We start from the raw sequence: 18,052 nt of genomic DNA on the forward strand, positions 1-18,052 counted from the left end.
CTGGTTTTGAACCATAACCATAACTTTATTTATGCATTTTATTTTTTATTAATAATTTATAAATTCTTTCCTTATCCTGTTTTTTTATCCTGTATATTTTTTGTAATCCTGTTAGCTTAAGTAACTAATATTTTAATTCAAAGGTCTAATTTAACAGTAATTATTATTGTTATTATTTGATATTTAGTTGGAATTGTTTGCAGTATTCTGTTATTTTTTTCAATGCATTTTAACTTTAATAAAATTGTACTTGGAAATGATTTGTAATTACTTTGATGTTTTGTTTATTAAAAAAAATAACGAGTTTTTGGATATTCTAGTTGTCATTCGATCCCGGCCTGCCTCTACATCGGTAGCAATGCCACGCATTATCCTAGGCATGGTCACAGCTAGTTTTCCCCATCATGTAACGACGCAGAACCAGCTCTCACAGATGTAGTCCGTCTGTTGAGAGTATATCATGAATCAACACAACAGCTAACTTCTCAATATACCGGTCAACAATGAATATACCATTCACATGGATTGCAATGTCGTCCTTTATTTTATGTTATAATAGAGACAATAATATTGTTTTCGTCACGGTCTATCATCTGAAAAAACCACTATCATAGATAGAAAAATAACTGACAGAGCCGAAAATGTCCAGAATAATGATACTGTCATACAAGAGTTATTTCCCTAGAACATCATTTTTTTTCACGGCAACCCAATTTTGTATTTTTGTCTTCTATTTTGAAAAAAATATAAGAGATAGAAAGAAACTTTAATATTAACAACGATCAGCAAGACAGATCTACAAATAAGTCTTCGCTAGCCAAGGGTTACGATCCACTCCAGCTCTCTTTTTTAGCGAAGATGCAAATAAGTCAACATGACCGAAATCGTTTGTCGACTATTGAAGTAATTGCTCCTTAGTATAAAGTCGATTTTCCCTTCTCTTTTTTTGCGTTTTATTTTGAAACTTACAATGTATAAGTAATAGATACTGAAAATTTAAATAGCAAAAATAATCAGCAAGATACAATTAGGCCTAAGCCATCATAGCCGAAATTTTAGTTGACTCGTTCTTGTCTGTTAAGTTAAAAACTCTTAGATTTATCCCATTTAATAAGATGATTTTAATGTTTACAGGCTATTTAGAGCAAAATAAAACCATTTTAAAATTTGAAGTACATTTATGGTTTACCGCCAAATTGGATTGTACAATCGCAGTACACAGTCGGTCATGACCTTTGTTTAAATCTGCAAATTTGGAGACAAATTTGCAACTTATTTGTATACAGAAACATAGGTGATGTATTGCTTTAACCGATATATTTAAAAAAATTGGAATCATTTTTTCAACTTTTAACCGTTTAAGGGGAGATCACTCTTATGGTATAAATGTTCTGATAGGGAAATTCCAACTTGTTTTCCTTGAGGCAAAATAAAAAAAGTTAGGTGACACCATTTTTCTTTTTAATTTCCAAAACTTATTATAACACTTATCTTCTCATATTTCAAATTTCCATCTCATAGATTTCTTTTTATGCATATTAAAAAAATGTCGATTTCCATAAATAATGTATTGCAAATTAGGGCAACTTTTGCATGACTTGTAGCTTTAAAAAAAAAAGCACGGTGACCCATACTTAAAGTCTTTGCTAATGTATCTGAAAAGTGTATAGTTTTAAAAGTTTTCAAAAAAAAATCGGTCTGAGGGTTGCACCTCACTGATTTACGTATAAATCAATTAACATTTTTTGTTTTTTATCAACTTGAAATTGCTGGAGGAAAATATGTCTCAACATGGGATCAAAAATGTTTTTCTTTTTTTTCTTATTTCTTTCTATTGCAATTGCGTGTGCAGTATACCCAGGACTAACATTCATAATACTAATATATAATAACTAATACACGTCCTTGAGTATACTGACTAACTTGTGAAAATGATAAGAGTTCCATTAGAAAATGTGACGTTGGCAAACACGGGATTGCATGGTAATCTTTCATAAAAGGGAAGTAATGCGATTGGGGCGCCACTCTTGGTGACAGGTAAAAACAATATGTCTGTCAAAGTTCAGTGTTTTCTTTTAAAGTTAACAAACTATCTGACAACAATCTTCCTGTAACAACTATGTAATGGAAAATCATCCTAACTAATTGAGAAGAACAAACACGATTCACTATTATATGCGATCATATCTTGACACAGTCACAGTTTAAAAAAAACCTTGTAGGCCTTGTTTTTATGTGGGTGTTCTGCATGTAATTACAATATTTTTGCAATTTCGTTATAAATCTGAAGAGGTACACGTAGAGCAGTTTGCCGTTATTAAGTTGCAGACTCAACATAACTGTATTGCAGTTCTGTATATGTACATTAGAAAAACTCATACATTGTCATAGGCCATACACAATTATATTATACATGTAAATAAAAATTTCTGATTGCAAATACTAAAACAGACAGACTAATACAACTGATCAGACAGTCCCAGAACACAAACACACTCTCATACCAAATTCCAGGAATCTCCATGACCTGTTTTATGTTTGATCCATATCTTCAGCCACTGTCAAATGATCCTTAATTTTTGCCATCGTTTAGTTTCAGCCAGTGTCAAAATTTATTATTGTTGTTCTAGATGCCACCTTTTTTGTTAGCAATTATAATCAATTGTTTGAAGTTGAATGATGCAAAGGGTCCTCCTGATTACTGTTTAAATGCCTTAGCCAAGGTATATCCAGTTAAAGATTGCTAATTTCTTGTACAGGTACAAAATGTAGATCGACACACCTGTCAGTGTCAGAGTACATTATATAGATAGGAGATGGATTTATTATTATATTTCAGCAAATGCTTATGACAGTTTGGGTTTAATAAATAAAGATTCAGTCCAGTTACAGGGAAAACATTTAACAAGTCAAATACATGCTTTTATATTGACTTACAATCAGCACCCCCCTTTTCAGACAAGTACAAAATAGGACCTAAAACAGAACACAATTTCATACCAAAAAAAGTTGAATCATAAATAATAACTGCAACTTGTTAGATTATCTGAAAAAAATCTGTATCATAATTTTGAACTTATTTCATAGTTAACAATCAAATTTATACATTCAGTTTCCAGTTTACATTCAGAATCTTAAGATGCATGTTGCATTGTATATTACCAGACATGTGACAGAGTTGTCAAGTCACAACTGGAGATTTGGAAATTTTCAGCTGGAGTTTGGGCTTCATAACTGGAGATTTTTTATCGACATTTTAATCGACGTACGCAATGGTTTTTTTGGTGTTTAAACTGCATATTTTCCTTTTTTGTTAATGATTCTATTATAACTCCATAGCCATTTTTACTTGATAGAAATAGAAGATCAGGGGTTTTTAAATATTTATTTATTATATATAAAGTTGAAGATAAAGTGATCAGTCATAATATATAGTTGGTAAAAGGTATCTCTGTCATTTGTCAATTTTGGTACTTCTAACTGAACAGTGATGTTGACTTGATAGAGTTGTGAGCTTTCTGGTTGGTTTGCTGTATCCATATGTTTGGTCAAGTCATTAGGTTCACCATAGTCAGCTTTGCAACAATTGCAGTAGGCATACATATTATGTTTGAGTTCATTAAGATATTTGTCTTGAGGTTAAGTAATATAACTGTTTAATGTTTTAACAGCATCACAAAAAAGTCGTTGTTTATACAACTTTAATTAATCCATTGTCAGAATTTCACTTTTAATCATCCAGGCATGTGTCTTAAACTTGCTAGTTGATCACCAGGTAATTGCCAATACTCTTTTATTGCTGTATATACAGTCTAATCCTTAACACCTTCATAGATAACTCGAGGCTATTTACCTTTTGACATCAAAACAGTTGAAGGAAACTTCCGTTTTTCTCGGACTTTTCCTATATCAATTTCGAGTTTCTCGGACTTTTTCCCTGTCAGTATCAATTTAGTAAACAAAAAATTCTACTGAAAATTTTTCGAGGTTGACATTTTCAAAAAGCGGAAGATTTCGAATTTTAACGGGAGGGACGGAAGAGGGTCCTAAAAACGGGAGATTTTGACTCCCGCCGGAAGAATCACATGTATGTATTACTATGAAATTTGCTAGATACAGTAATTAAAACCTTTAGATCTTATTTATAATAAGTTGTTAACATTTGCCCTCCAAATCTCTTCAACCTTTACAAAACCAATGTGAAACAATTTTGTTGATACTGCAAATCAGCAATATCAGTTCATGACTTCTGAATATGACATTGAAATAAAGATCCTCTAAATTTTTAAGCCCTAAACTATTGCCGAAATACAGAGAAAACAACATTGAATCTTAAGAACTGCTTTTGGTCATTCTTGACTAAGGGGAACCATGCATGTAGGCTTGGCATTGAAATTATTACAAATCTTAATGACAATAAAATTTGTGTTATTCTTTAATAAAAATTCAGATTAATTTGATTTAAATACAATATATCAGCTTGTTCACATTCCTTACATGGACATGATGGAGGGATGAAATACTTTCAATCACACTACATGGTATGGCATAGACACAGGTTTTGTTATGGTGAAAGTTTCATCTAGGAGATCCCTGATTCATACAGAATATAAATACGCCAACAATCATTTTTCTAATATTTTATAAAATTTCTAATAGTTCGTTTCTATTAGCCTTATTAGAACACTTAAAATCTAAATCTTGTAAAATTGTATGTTTCAGGTAATTCAGTGTTATACATACGAGAATGTAATTTAAACTGAAAAAGTGCTCTCGTGATGGAAAGAAGTGTTGGGTAAGTACCAGAACCAAGAAAAATCTAACCCAACATTCTGTTTACTCTTATCCTGTATACTTAATAGTTAGTAAAATTGAGAATGGACATGGGGAATATGTCAAAGAGACAACAACCCAGCCAAATAGCAGAAAACAACTGAAGGCCACCAATGAGTCTTTAATACAGCAAGAAAATCTAAAACCAGGAAGCCTGCTTTAGCTCGGCCCTAAACAAAAATATATGTACTAATTCAAGGATAAAGGACGTCATACTAAACTCCTTCATAAGAAAAACAACATAAAACAACAATGTCAAGATTCCAGGCAAGACAGGCACATGATAATGCAATAGGATTCTAAAGGGATTTTTCATTGCTCATTATTTTTAAGCTTATCCATTAGAATATCAAAATGCAAATAAAGGAATAGTATGATAAAAAGCAACTGAGAAGCCTTTATAGGATTTGCATGGGATTGACTTTGATTCCTTGTTAACCAAAGAAAGTTGTATTTATTGCTACTCTTCTGTTCCAATGAGAATTCAAACTATAAAAACTCTTTTATTAGGAAGAATTAAATGTCGATCATATCTATACCAAATTATCAATTACACTAATGGACACTAAAAACAACAATCTCACCATAACTACAGTACAGTATTAATCAGTTCAGACTTTACCTCAGACAGTTCTCACTGTTAAATACTGTAAATTCAGAAATTATTGCAATTTTGTCATTTGAGGGGAAAATACGATTTTAATTTTTGCAATATTGAGAAACAATCCTGTTAAATTGATAAAAAAAAATCAAAATGCGAGTTTAAACTGTTTCGAATATAACCCTGTCGCATTTTTCGCAATAATAAGAACATTGCAATCGTATTTGAATTTACAGTAGGCTGTTTTATGTATATGTTACTATTAAATGTTTTGTAACCTACTTACCAACTTATGGTCTGTAGTGTGCCTGATGAAAGTTTAAGTAACATATATCGTGATCATGAATTTGTATCATGATCATAGTTTGTACACGTCATTGTCATAAGGTTATACTTTTATTTTCCATGTTAGCTTGTGTAAAGCATATACATTGTTTGTTCATATAATATATTACATATACTTGTTATTGAAAATTAAGAGTAGACTGATAGGGCTTTTCCAGCAATTGGATAATATTGGTGGAAAGGATGCTAAGCCTATATATTGTTTGCACATGTTTATTTTACATATAATTGTTATTGAAGGTCCAGACTGATAGGACTTTTCCAGCAATTCGATAATATTGGTGGAAAGGTTGCTAAGCCAATATATTGTTTGCACGTGTTTATGTTACATATAATTGCTATTGAAGGTCGAGACTGATAGGACTTTTCCAGCAGTTAGATAAGATTGGTGGAAAGGCTGCTAAGAACCCATCCTCTACAGATGACCTACAACAGATCAGATACGTTACATCTAAAATATACCAGCTACTTAACCAGCAAGGTATTGTATTCACAGATCAGATACGTTACATCTAAAATATACCAGCTACTTAACCAACAAGGTATTGTATTCACAGATCAGATACGTTACATCTAAAATATACCAGCTACTTAACTAACAAGGTATTGTATTCACAGATCAGATATGTTACATCTAAAATATACCAGCTACTTAACCAACAAGGTATTGTATTCACAGATCAGATACGTTACATCTAAAATATACCAGCTACTTAACCAACAAGGTATTGTATTCACATATTAGATATGTTACATCTAAAATATACCAGCTACTTAACCAACAAGGTATTGTATTCACAGATCAGATATGTTACATCTAAATATACCAGCTACTTAACCAACATGGTATTCAAAGATAACATTTAAAAAATTACAGCTGGCAAAGTAGTAACCTCACATGAGATTTTTATAAAAAATAATTTAACACTACAAGCTTGAAATACAAAAAATATTGAACACACACATGTTATACATGTGCATGTCAAATAGGCTTTAATGTCAGAATATAAAAGTCTTTTAAGATACATGCATGTTCATGTAACTAACCAATTTTGGACATGAGGAATCCATTAACTACTGGGAAGACATGGCATAATGGCAATAGTATTGTAGGCTAGACATTCATCTGTAGTTTAAAGCAGTTGAAAATACAAAATTGATGTTCCTTGTAAGCATAACTTGTAAACTCATCTAAATGCTAATTGCTGGTTGTTTTTTTTTACAGTAAATGTTAAAACAATTTATGTCAGAAAGAAACTTTTATCATTGGTAATCATACAAAAATTTCATGTTTTGTGAACTGAATGAAGGAAGTTATATATAATTTTTTACATGCATTTATCAGAGGATTTATCAAAATCGTTCAAGAGCAATGTCTCAAATTAAGTTAATTTTTTTTATTTTCAGAAAAAATTCACAGAGATTCAGTTCTGAAGAATGCAGCACAGCTAGATTTAATCTTGTGTACTTTAAGGGTGAGTGTAAGATTCATTTGAACCAAACAAAATCACTCATTCTAATGCAACAACGTTTGTAACGTTCATTTTGATTGGATAACGTCACTTATTTACATAGCATCAATTGACAATGATGCTATGGGACGTATACGCAAGCGCAGACGGCATATGACAGATTTTAAATACATATTTTAATGTTGTTTTCTGTCAGTTTCATTGGAATGGAGATAACAACATTGTATTTAAGCTCTGACGGCAGCAATTGGGGATTTGATGGTCGCAAATACCCATTTACTGTCTCCACTCACGTGTCGCCAATAAACTTCATTTGAGGCCATCAAATTCTTAATTGATGCCGTCCGAGCTTAAAATACAATATTGTTATCTCCTAAGTTTAGTAATATATATTGGTGTTTAATTCAGATTTATGAATGTTTTTTTCTGTTTTGATCTCATACAAACGCCCAAACATGAAACATAACCCAACACAGTCTGTAAATCAGTTTTGTTTCTGTTTATTGTATTGTTCTTACAATAACTAATATTGTCCAAAAAGGGGAAATAAATCAATATATTAAAATAAATATTAGGGCACTTTCAATGTAATTTAACTTCCTCCAATACCTTTTACGGTTTCATGTTTTTGTATGTATTACCATAGATACAAAGACTCAAAACTAAAGATTACACAGCTAAATATTGTATCTTTGAAAAATATTGTCAGCATTTCAATTATATATGTTTTTGCAGGATACAATTCTACTTTGTAACCATCCAGTTCTTAACTATCGACACAAGGAAATTCACAACAGCTTGTTTGGTATTGATTAATGTTTAATATTGATATATATTAATTGTATCATTTCAGAATTGTTCAGATCGAGCAGTTGTTGTAAATATAATACATATTCTTTTGGAGCTATTGGGGAAAACTCGTAAGTTTACAGTTCTACATAACAAATTTACTGGAACTTTTAAAACTTACATTCAAACATAGTACATGTTCTGAAACTGTTTGGAAAAACTCATAGTTAAGGGTAATATATATACTAGTCTCTTTCTTTGCAGTTTAGAATAATTTTTGATTGGTTGCTGCTCATTTATTATTTCTGAGAAAAAAAACTGACAAATCTATGGCATTTTTATGAACTTATTTCATATGAAGTAACATTAGAATAGAATTTGATACAGAAAATTTAACCCAATTGAGATTTATACAAAAGCACTGAAGAAAGAAAACAATGAAGAAACAATGTCTGTTGAAATAATACAGGGAAAAAACTTGGGTTTCAGTTGTGTATCAAACTGTTAGCCTTAGATTTTTAAATTTATATAGCTTATAAATTAGTATTATTTAATTGTAGTAGTTAATCCAGGTAGTATTGTTACACAGTAGTAATTTCCATTTTGTTCAAGTCTTGTTTGGGCATTTTCAGTTGACACACTTAAGTGTATCCTTTTACACCAACCTTATTATAATATAACCCAAAGTGTCTTTCATTGTCATGTAAATTTAAAAGAACATGCTTTCAATTTTTTAAAATGAAATTATAGAAAAAACAATTTTGATAGATACAAATAACAGATATAATTGTGATCTGTTATTATTTTAAAAGTAACTGTGTAGTTAATGTATATGAAAAAGCATCAGTTTGGGGCTTGTAAAGAAAGTTATTTCCAAGCTGGTAAATAAGCTTCAAAGTTAAAATGCACCCAAAAGAACATGTGTCATTTTGCTTTAATTGTTGTTGATCAGCACATTTTGTTGTCTAAAACACCTTCCTTTATCCACAATAAAACATTAGCACATAAATCATGATTTATGCATCTTAAATATTGTTTACAATGACCATTTAAATGTATTATCATGACTTAGAAATATTTTTATAAAACCTGTAATTTCATATTAACAATTGATTTTCACTTTCAGGACAAGCTCCTACATATACATGTAAAAAACTTATAAATTCCCATATGGTGCATTCATAGAGTAAATTCTTGTTAAGACCTTGATGATCTTATTATTGTTATTTGTTTGTAGAGGTTGGAAAAAGATCTAGTGCCCTAGTCAGTGCTAACACTACCAATATTTTATTACAATGTATGGTGAGAGAAACTGAAGATAATGTGACCAATGATGATTTGTTGATATTAGCCCATCAAGTGCTGGCAAAACTGTCAAGTAAAGGTAATATATGATTCTATATTTTATAATAAATGTAATGCACAGTGACTTGATATATGTGATTTAAAATGATTGTATGTCTGAAGTAAATTATGTTTGCACAATCTTTAAACTGCACTATTACTTGTTATATCTTTTATTACTTATAGCTATGAAGTAAAGTTTGATATTCAGTAAAGATGAAATAAGATGACAAGATGAGTAATGGTTTTCCAGGCTTAACATAAGTTTTTGGTAAAGATTGCATAAAATGCAATCAAAATCCTATGTAACTGACTTGATATCTAAATATTCTAAGTCTTATCACTACCTTTTTTTAATACACAAAATATAGTGCATTGATCATAACATTCTTTACAACCTATGCATGAACATTTCAAGAAAATTTATTTATGTAATATATGCTCAGATATTCAAGTCACAAAACAATGTAACACCTGTCAAGAAAATTACATAATTTTTTGCAAGATGCAGGAATCTGTTATAAAATCTTAAATGATGTCATTGTTAAAGTCATCTTAAAAAAATAGAGTTATCTCCCATTGTCAACCATTTGAATAAACTACAACCAAAGCTTTATTGAGAATGCAACATTTAATTTTACTTCCCACTGATAAATTGACACAATCTTTACCCTTCTGGATTACATTATGGGATTACACCAATTTATAAATTTAAAGCAGCTAATTATGTTTTGTGTTTTAAACATACCAACCCTTCATACACAAGTATCCCTTTCATGTAAAAGTCATCTTTTAAAAAATGGAGTTATCTCCCATTGTCAACCATTTGAATAAACTACAACCAAAGCCGTATTGAGGATGCAACATTTAATTTTACTTCCCACCTATAAATTGACACAATGTTTACCCTTCAGTGCTTACAAGCTCTTTGATTACATTATGGGATAACACCAATTTATTAATTTAAAGCAGCTAATTATTTTTTATGTTTTAACATAACAACCCTTCATACCCAAGTATCCATTTTATGTTAAGTCATCTTAAAAAAATTGGAGTTATCTCCCTGGGTCCCATTGTCAACAATTTGAATGAACTACAACCAAAGATTTATTGAGAATGCAACATTTAATTTTACTTCCACCAATAAATTGACACAATCTTTAACCCTTGAGTGCTTTTGTGTTTTTAACATACCAACTCTTCATACCCAAATACTCATTTCATTTTAAGTATTCTATCATACTGGATATTTACCAGGTATTGGTTCAATATGGCTTCTAATTTTACAATTTATAAACTTATATTTTCAGATAGGAAATTTTCAACGAAAGCTCGATTACACAGAACACTGCTGATTACTCTGTCATTGATAAAGAGTAATATATGTCAGTTTAAAAACCTACAATGTTTGTTACAAGTGTTCAAATCATACACCAACAACAGTAAGTAATAGTATTCTTACTTGTTAAAAAAAATCTTGATTCAAGAAATGCTCACATTATATATTTTTTTCCTCTTTCTACACAGTAATACACCTTATTGCTATTTGTCCGCCATTACTGGATATTGCACAGGTTCCTGTAAAATTTTGACGTCATAAAACAAAATATCTGACACCAAAAAGGAAAAGTGATTGTTGTTTGCATCAAAAGTTCAAGTGGCTGGGTCAGCCGGGATTAGCGATAAGGTGTATTCTCTAGCTTTATTTCAGCTCTCTTAAAACACATAGATGCTAACGTCAGTTGTCTCTAGTTTTCTTTGATAACTTGTCATACAGTGTGTGTGATTTAGTTAGCCAACTTTATTGGTGTGCTGTCTCATCAATGTGTATACCACAACTTCTTTATTTACATTTAAGACGAGATGTAGAATTGCTATGTTGAATGACAATTCAGTGCCAATAAATCAACAAAGGCTTATTATTAAAGATAAGATAGGTTTTACCATACAACCTTGTTAATTATGATAGTCCACTTAACATAGCTGAATTTTCAAACTTTAATACACAAGGTTTAAATTTTTTCAATTTAAATATCTGGAGTTGATAAATATTATACTCTTAAGGGTCAAGTGACAAACTCAGTTTCTTTAATGATTTATTGGGAATTGTCCTCTCAAAATATATTGATATATTGAGCTTAACGTTTTAAAAGATTTAAATATTTCGTATTATAGGTGTGAATGCTTCATATTTGGGAAAGCACAATGCTATCCCTCCTATGTTCAGAGTGATTCAACAGTGTGGAAGAAAACATACTACAGTACTCAAACTAGCACTGGAAATTGTATACAACGTAACCAAATCTAGTATGTATTTTATATTGTAAACTTAAGCAATCAAGAACCGTAAAGTTATTTATATAACATAACCAAATCTAGTCCATATTTTATATAACCTAACCAAATCTAATAAGTTTTTTACTAGTAAGTATTCATGAAATGTGGTACAGAAAAATGTAAAATTTGTACAACCGCAATTTTTTTCGTAGCTGTATAATGGTATGGCAATTTCATTGTTATTGTCACTGTTGTTGTCATCTAGGATATTTGGTTTCCAGAACAGTTAATTGAGAACAATTGTATGGATCTCCATGAAATTAAACTTCAATGTTCTATTCTATATGAGGAAGGTTGGGAATGATTTAGGGGGGGGGGGGGGATATTGTCCTAACTGTCTATGAAAAAGGGGCCAAAAGCAAAGATTCATCTTGTTTCAGGACAGTACTTGTATGTAAGTGTATGGATATCTATGAGATTGTACCACAAGGTTCCATACCTCAATGGATATTGATTTTGCAGTTATGGCTTAAATTGGTTAGGAACAAGGAGTTGAAAACAACTGACAATTGCTTCTATTTATCATTTGAATTACCGCAAGTTGATGATTTTTAAGGTGGTACCCAACACTTTCACTAAAATTAATTTGGCTCCTTTAATTTTCCTAAAATTTTGACAATGTATTTACTTTGACCCTTTAACAAAAATATAAAAATTTTAAAAATTTTGAACCAAATGTTTTGTCAGAAAAATTACACCAGTTATATAGCAGTTTGACAAACACCAATTTTGATCATTGAGAACCTTATATTCCCTTAACAACACAATGTAATTAAAACATTAAGCTGACTTTACAGAGTTATCTCCCTGTAGTGTTAGGTACCACCTTAGATATGAGAAATATGTCTACTGTTGATTTATTATGTGTTAATGTTGTTTTTTTTTTGTATTTTATAGGAAACAATGCTGCTAGGACTATAGGAGGAGAACATGTACCACATTTGTTAGGTTTATACCAAGACTGGCACCAGTTAGATACTAAACATAGACATGTAAACATCAGAAAGGCTATTCTGAATATTCTTAAAAATATCACCAACCTCAGTAAGTATTACTTACATACATGTACTTATGTATACACAGACATGTAAACATCAGAAAGGCTATCCTGAATATTCTTAAAAATATCACCAACCTCAGTAAGTATTACTTACATACATGTTCTTATACACAGACATGTAAACATCAGAAAGGCTATTCTAAATATCCTTAAAAATATCACCAACCTCAGTAAGTATTACTTACATACATGTACTTATGTATACACAGACATGTAAACATCAGAAAGGCTATCCTGAATATTCTTAAAAATATCACCAACCTTAGTAAGTATTACTTAAGTATGTTCCATAAAAACCTACATGGGACTGCGGGAAGGCACATTGAAATCATGACTATGGGTAAGTTGTCAAGAACAGTGAAAATATAATGGTTTAAATGAAATAGCCCTACATATATACAGATGCTAAACACATACATGTTAACTTCTTTGAATTTCAAAAAAGCTCAAATATTTTTCAACTCTGAATTTTGAGATTTAGTCCAGTACATGATCTACATAAAGCTCTAAAGCTATTATGATGCAAGCTATATTTATGCTTCCATTAAATTCTTTAATTTAGTTAGTTTTTCATTGTTGTAATTATAACTATATGTATTCCTTGAGTGGATTTCTTAATTTACATAAATGTTTAAATTTCTAGCTTTTAAAATTTGGCTTTATTATACCTTGTCCTAATTGAAGTTATTATTCATTGACAGAATCAGGAAGAAAAGCATTAGCCGATGCTAATGGGATACAAATTTTATATGATACTGCCCAGGATGTTATAGATTGTCGAGAGATGGAGAGTTTGATACTGCTGGCCAGTGTGATAATGAGAAAATGTTGCCCTAGAAATAAACTACCATGTGATATTAGGAGTCCAGTCAAATTTGAACTGCCAGAATCTGAACTTTACCCTGAAAGTACCAGACAAGGTAACAATGTTATACTTTATCAGTATATTTATTGGAATATGGAGATTGTGATTACTGTTTAATTTGATATAATGATCAATCTGTTTTTCTCTGAAAATCAAATCAGTGCAAAAATATGACACAGATCGAGCATTTCCTTAAAAAACAAATTAAATAAATGGAATATTTTCTTGAAATTATTTGAAATAATTTTGCCCTCACATGAATGATGTTAAAGTTGGATCCATGTCTTACCAAAGCAATATCTCAGTAATAATTTCAGTTGATTTTAGAAAACAAAATATCTAAAATTATGTATTATTTCCAGCTCAGTAGGCACCATAGCTGTATGAATGGGAGTAGGTTCAGTAAGACCCCTTTTTGGTCCCAACATATAGCAGTTTTACATAAATTGTGAAAATGTAATCCTTTAGCTATTTATTGAAAAGTAGAATGCTTCTGTTACACAAATATGGGCTGTTTTTTGACAATACAATGCACATATATCAGGTACTAGCATCATTAAGTCATGCTAAATAATACTGAAATCTTCACTATTCTAGCATTTTAGTTATATTTTAGACGGTTTCTGTCTTAAATGAAAGTGACAGCATTCGTGTTCATTCATAATATAGAAAAGTAAGTTGTATTTGATGATAATACATAACATATATAAAGGTTGAGGATGAACACGGATGCAGCCACTTTCATTTTTGACAAAAAACAACTGAAAAGTGACGATTTTTAGCATATTTGATAGATTTTTCATATTTAAAAGCTTGAATCGGATCGTTTTTAATTACTTAATCAGTTCAAATTTTTCACATAAACTAATTGAATCAAATGAAATAGACACTTAAGTGTTTAAAAAGTGTCTAAAATATTTAATTAGATGAACCTGAAATTTGAGGCCAAAATGGGCCCTTATAGGACCTACTCCTTTCAGGTAGCAATGAAAAAAATAATGACTTTCCTTTCGTTTATTACTTTATGCAGAGTCATTTATTTATTGATTTTTAGTGAATCGAGAAATGGTTTACAGATTGCATATAAACCAATTGTAACTTCTAGGGTAAACTTTCGTATTGTTATTTTAATTATGTACAGAAATTCATGTGGGCAAGCACCATGGATTCCAAAATATTAATATATATCAGACATTTATAAATTTACCAGACATTGTCCGTGTGGGCTAAGTATGAAACAGTCATCTCATTTTTAGTTTTCAAGGCTTTCTTAAGAAACTGTCATTTTAACATAATTCACGATCTTTTTGTCCCAACCTTTTGCCTTAAACAGCCACATATTTCTGGTCATAAAAGTAACATGATGATATATATATCAAAACAAGCACCTTCATATTTTGGATAATTATAAATATATTTGACATCTGAATAAGTGATAACTGTATTTGTAGAAGGCAGTATGAGTTATGGAAGTTCCAGCGAGACTCCCGACAGTGACAGTAGTTCTTTAGAGGATGATGATGATATCGACAGTGATGACGAGAGATTCAAGACAGATAACTCTGAAGAGACAGAAGACGATCAAGGAGAAGCACCTCAGCCTTTTAAAAGAAATCCTGATGATCTCAGGATGTACGATAAATTCTTTCCGGAAATATTTGAAATTGAGGTATGATATGACATTACCATTTTGATTTAACTTTGTTTAAAGGACTTATGTTATCTATTACTATCACTTGATATCATAAGGGCCTTTAGGGGTCTTTCTGTCCATCATGTCTGTAAACAAAAACAGTGTTCCTATAAATGATTGTCATCTAAATTTGGTCTGCATTGTATGTATGAAAAAAAAACCACAAAAACATGAGTAAACTATAAGCAATTATGAAAAGGGGTAATTTATCAAGAATAACAACTGATTTCAAAGTGTGGAATAAGTTTAATATATAGTTGTTTTCAGAAAGTATATACTAGCCCCTGTTTATATTCCAATAGAACTGGCAGGACACATGACACTTTGCAGGCTCATTTCTGCTGTGAATAAGATCTGTAAATTCTAGATTTTGCTATGTATTTATTATTCCGAATGTAGGAATAGGTTTCTGCATTTTACATTTGATGGTATTTTTTGTATGCAGTATTTCCTTAAATTATGATAATGAACCTCATATTGTAGTACAACAATGAAAATTACAAAACCATGTAAAAACTAAGCAACAATTTACAATATCGATAAAATTTATGTACAAATTCTTCTAAATGAAAAAATAATTTCCTTCACCTTATAAATCTAGATTATTGCTTGTATACAATAGTTCATCATTATTGTATGAGATTAAAAACTACACAATATTATTTTTATCATCAAAATTGCTAGATCTGTCAAATGACATTTATATTTGTAGATTTTTAAAAGTAAGATGTACCATAGTAAACTACTTTGATATTTTTTAGATTAAAGAAGATGATGACCTTGACCCATCACTTCTTCCTCCAACATCTATATATATACCAACTGGTAACTTTGAAAACTTAATGTCATCTGAAGCTCAACAAATTAAACATTCTCTGTATCAAAAGGAGGGAACTTTCATGTATTCTTCACGGACCAGTGGTTATAGTAGTTATGAATCAGACTATCCTGACTCTTATCGAACGGGGCGGTGTGATTCAGCTACAGCTATAAACATGAAAACAGGATCTAGTCTCTTCTCTTTAGACTTGCCCCAAAAAGGTGCTATCAAAAAAACAATAATTTCTCAACCAAAGACAAGCAAGAAATCAAAAGCAGGCAAAAAGTCTAGCATTAATAAAAAAGTAGGAAAGAAAACAAGTACAACAAGCTATCCAGATTTACTAGAATTTGAAAGTGAATTTGAAGGTATGAATATTTCTCAAGATCAAAAAGATGTTGACGAGACAGGATCAAGTAGTGGTGAAGAAGATGATACTGATTCATATTTCCATGATGTGTTAGTGTATCAGGACAAGGCTTGTTCTACTAAAGGAGCGTATAGGTTTGAGAAAATAGGTTACCCTGATCTGATTGGAGCTAGAGGTTGTCCTTATTTGGAGCCATTATACCGGAGAAAATTTGGTGTTCAAAGGTTTGTTTATTGTAAATAATTAAAGGAGTAGGTCTGGTAAGGACTGATTTTGGCCTCAAATTTCCGGTTCATCTGACGAACGATTTTGACCACTTTTTAAACACTTAATTGTCTATTTCATTTGAATCAATTAGTTTATGTGAAAGATTTTAACTGATTTTGTCATTAAAAACGACCCGATTCAATCTCAAATATGAAAAATCTACCAAATATGCTGAAAAATGTAATTTTTCAGATGGTTTTGGTCAAAAATGAATGTGGCTGCATCCATGTTCATCCTCAATCTTTATATATGTTATGTATTATCATAAAATACAACTTACATTTTGATATTAAGGATGAACACAAATGCGGCCACTTTCGTTTCACACGAAAACTGTCTAAAATTTTACTAAAATGCTTGAATTGTGAACAATTCAATAATTTAGCATGACTTAATGGTGCTAGTACCCGATATATGTGCATTGTATTGTAAAAAAACAGCCCATATTCAGTAGCAGAAGCATTCTACTGTACAATAAATAACTAAAAGTTTACATTTTAACAATTTTTTAAAACTGCTATATTTTGGGGCCAAAAAGGGGTCTTACTGAACCTACTCCTTTGTGTGTAAATGTTGATTCTTTGATAAATTATTGGTGTAGAAAACTTACAAACTTTTAAATCAATAGAATTTTCTGCAGTTTGGATTTTTTAATTTCAAATGACTGGTCTTTTGAGGAAGATTTTATAAATTTTGATAGGTACTAAATATATTAGATGTCATGGTTAGTAGTAAGATTGTGATTTACCTATGACAAGGATTTCCAATGAGTTGTATATTTTTACAGAGCCAAAGTATTTGAGGATATAGACAGAATGATTCACCCAGAGCATGTGATAGATAGAGATGTTTATGATGTGGATGCTACCATTAAAAGATGTGGATCAACTTACTGTAACAGAAATTCTAATCTTAGTAACAGGGATGAACTTAGGTTAGTTTATTAATAGGTCAGTGAGAAATCAGCAATGCAAAAAATACAAAAAAACATTTAAAGGTAAATTATTTTTTCTAAAAGATAAACATCTATACAATATGTGGAGTTGTTAATTGGTATGAGTTCATAAAATTTGTGCATAACCTTAGCATAGACCATCCAGTATGTTATGAACATATATGTCTTGTCAACTTGAAAAAGTTATATTGATATTGTACGAAAAATTGAGATCAATTTCATTTTGTGGGTAAAAGGGGAATATTAATGATGGAAGATACTTTAAAGTGTAATGTTAAAATTTGTCAAAATTTCATTCAAT

General features: G+C 30.6%; 1 protein-coding gene across 8 annotated transcripts in view; it reads left to right on the top strand.

The window, feature by feature from the left end:
- Nucleotides 1-2,005: 2,005 nt before the first annotated feature.
- LOC134715016 (cytosolic carboxypeptidase 1-like) overlaps nt 2,006-18,052 on the top strand; it is a 35,039-nt gene continuing 18,992 nt past the window's right edge. The window contains exons 1-13 of one of the 8 annotated variants that reach the window (XM_063576847.1): nt 2,006-2,037; nt 4,723-4,795; nt 6,127-6,260; nt 7,187-7,254; nt 8,105-8,171; nt 9,278-9,424; nt 10,695-10,826; nt 11,560-11,691; nt 12,619-12,765; nt 13,483-13,701; nt 15,098-15,315; nt 16,101-16,753; nt 17,584-17,730. In XM_063576847.1, the coding sequence (XP_063432917.1) occupies nt 4,779-4,795; nt 6,127-6,260; nt 7,187-7,254; nt 8,105-8,171; nt 9,278-9,424; nt 10,695-10,826; nt 11,560-11,691; nt 12,619-12,765; nt 13,483-13,701; nt 15,098-15,315; nt 16,101-16,753; nt 17,584-17,730 (2,081 nt within the window). In that variant the 5' untranslated portion in view covers nt 2,006-2,037; nt 4,723-4,778. The other 7 variants (XM_063576846.1, XM_063576853.1, XM_063576849.1 and 4 more) reach the window with 7 other exon arrangements.

Source organism: Mytilus trossulus, chromosome 4, assembly GCF_036588685.1.
Source record: "Mytilus trossulus isolate FHL-02 chromosome 4, PNRI_Mtr1.1.1.hap1, whole genome shotgun sequence".
In the NCBI taxonomy this organism is placed as follows: domain Eukaryota; kingdom Metazoa; phylum Mollusca; class Bivalvia; order Mytilida; family Mytilidae; genus Mytilus; species Mytilus trossulus.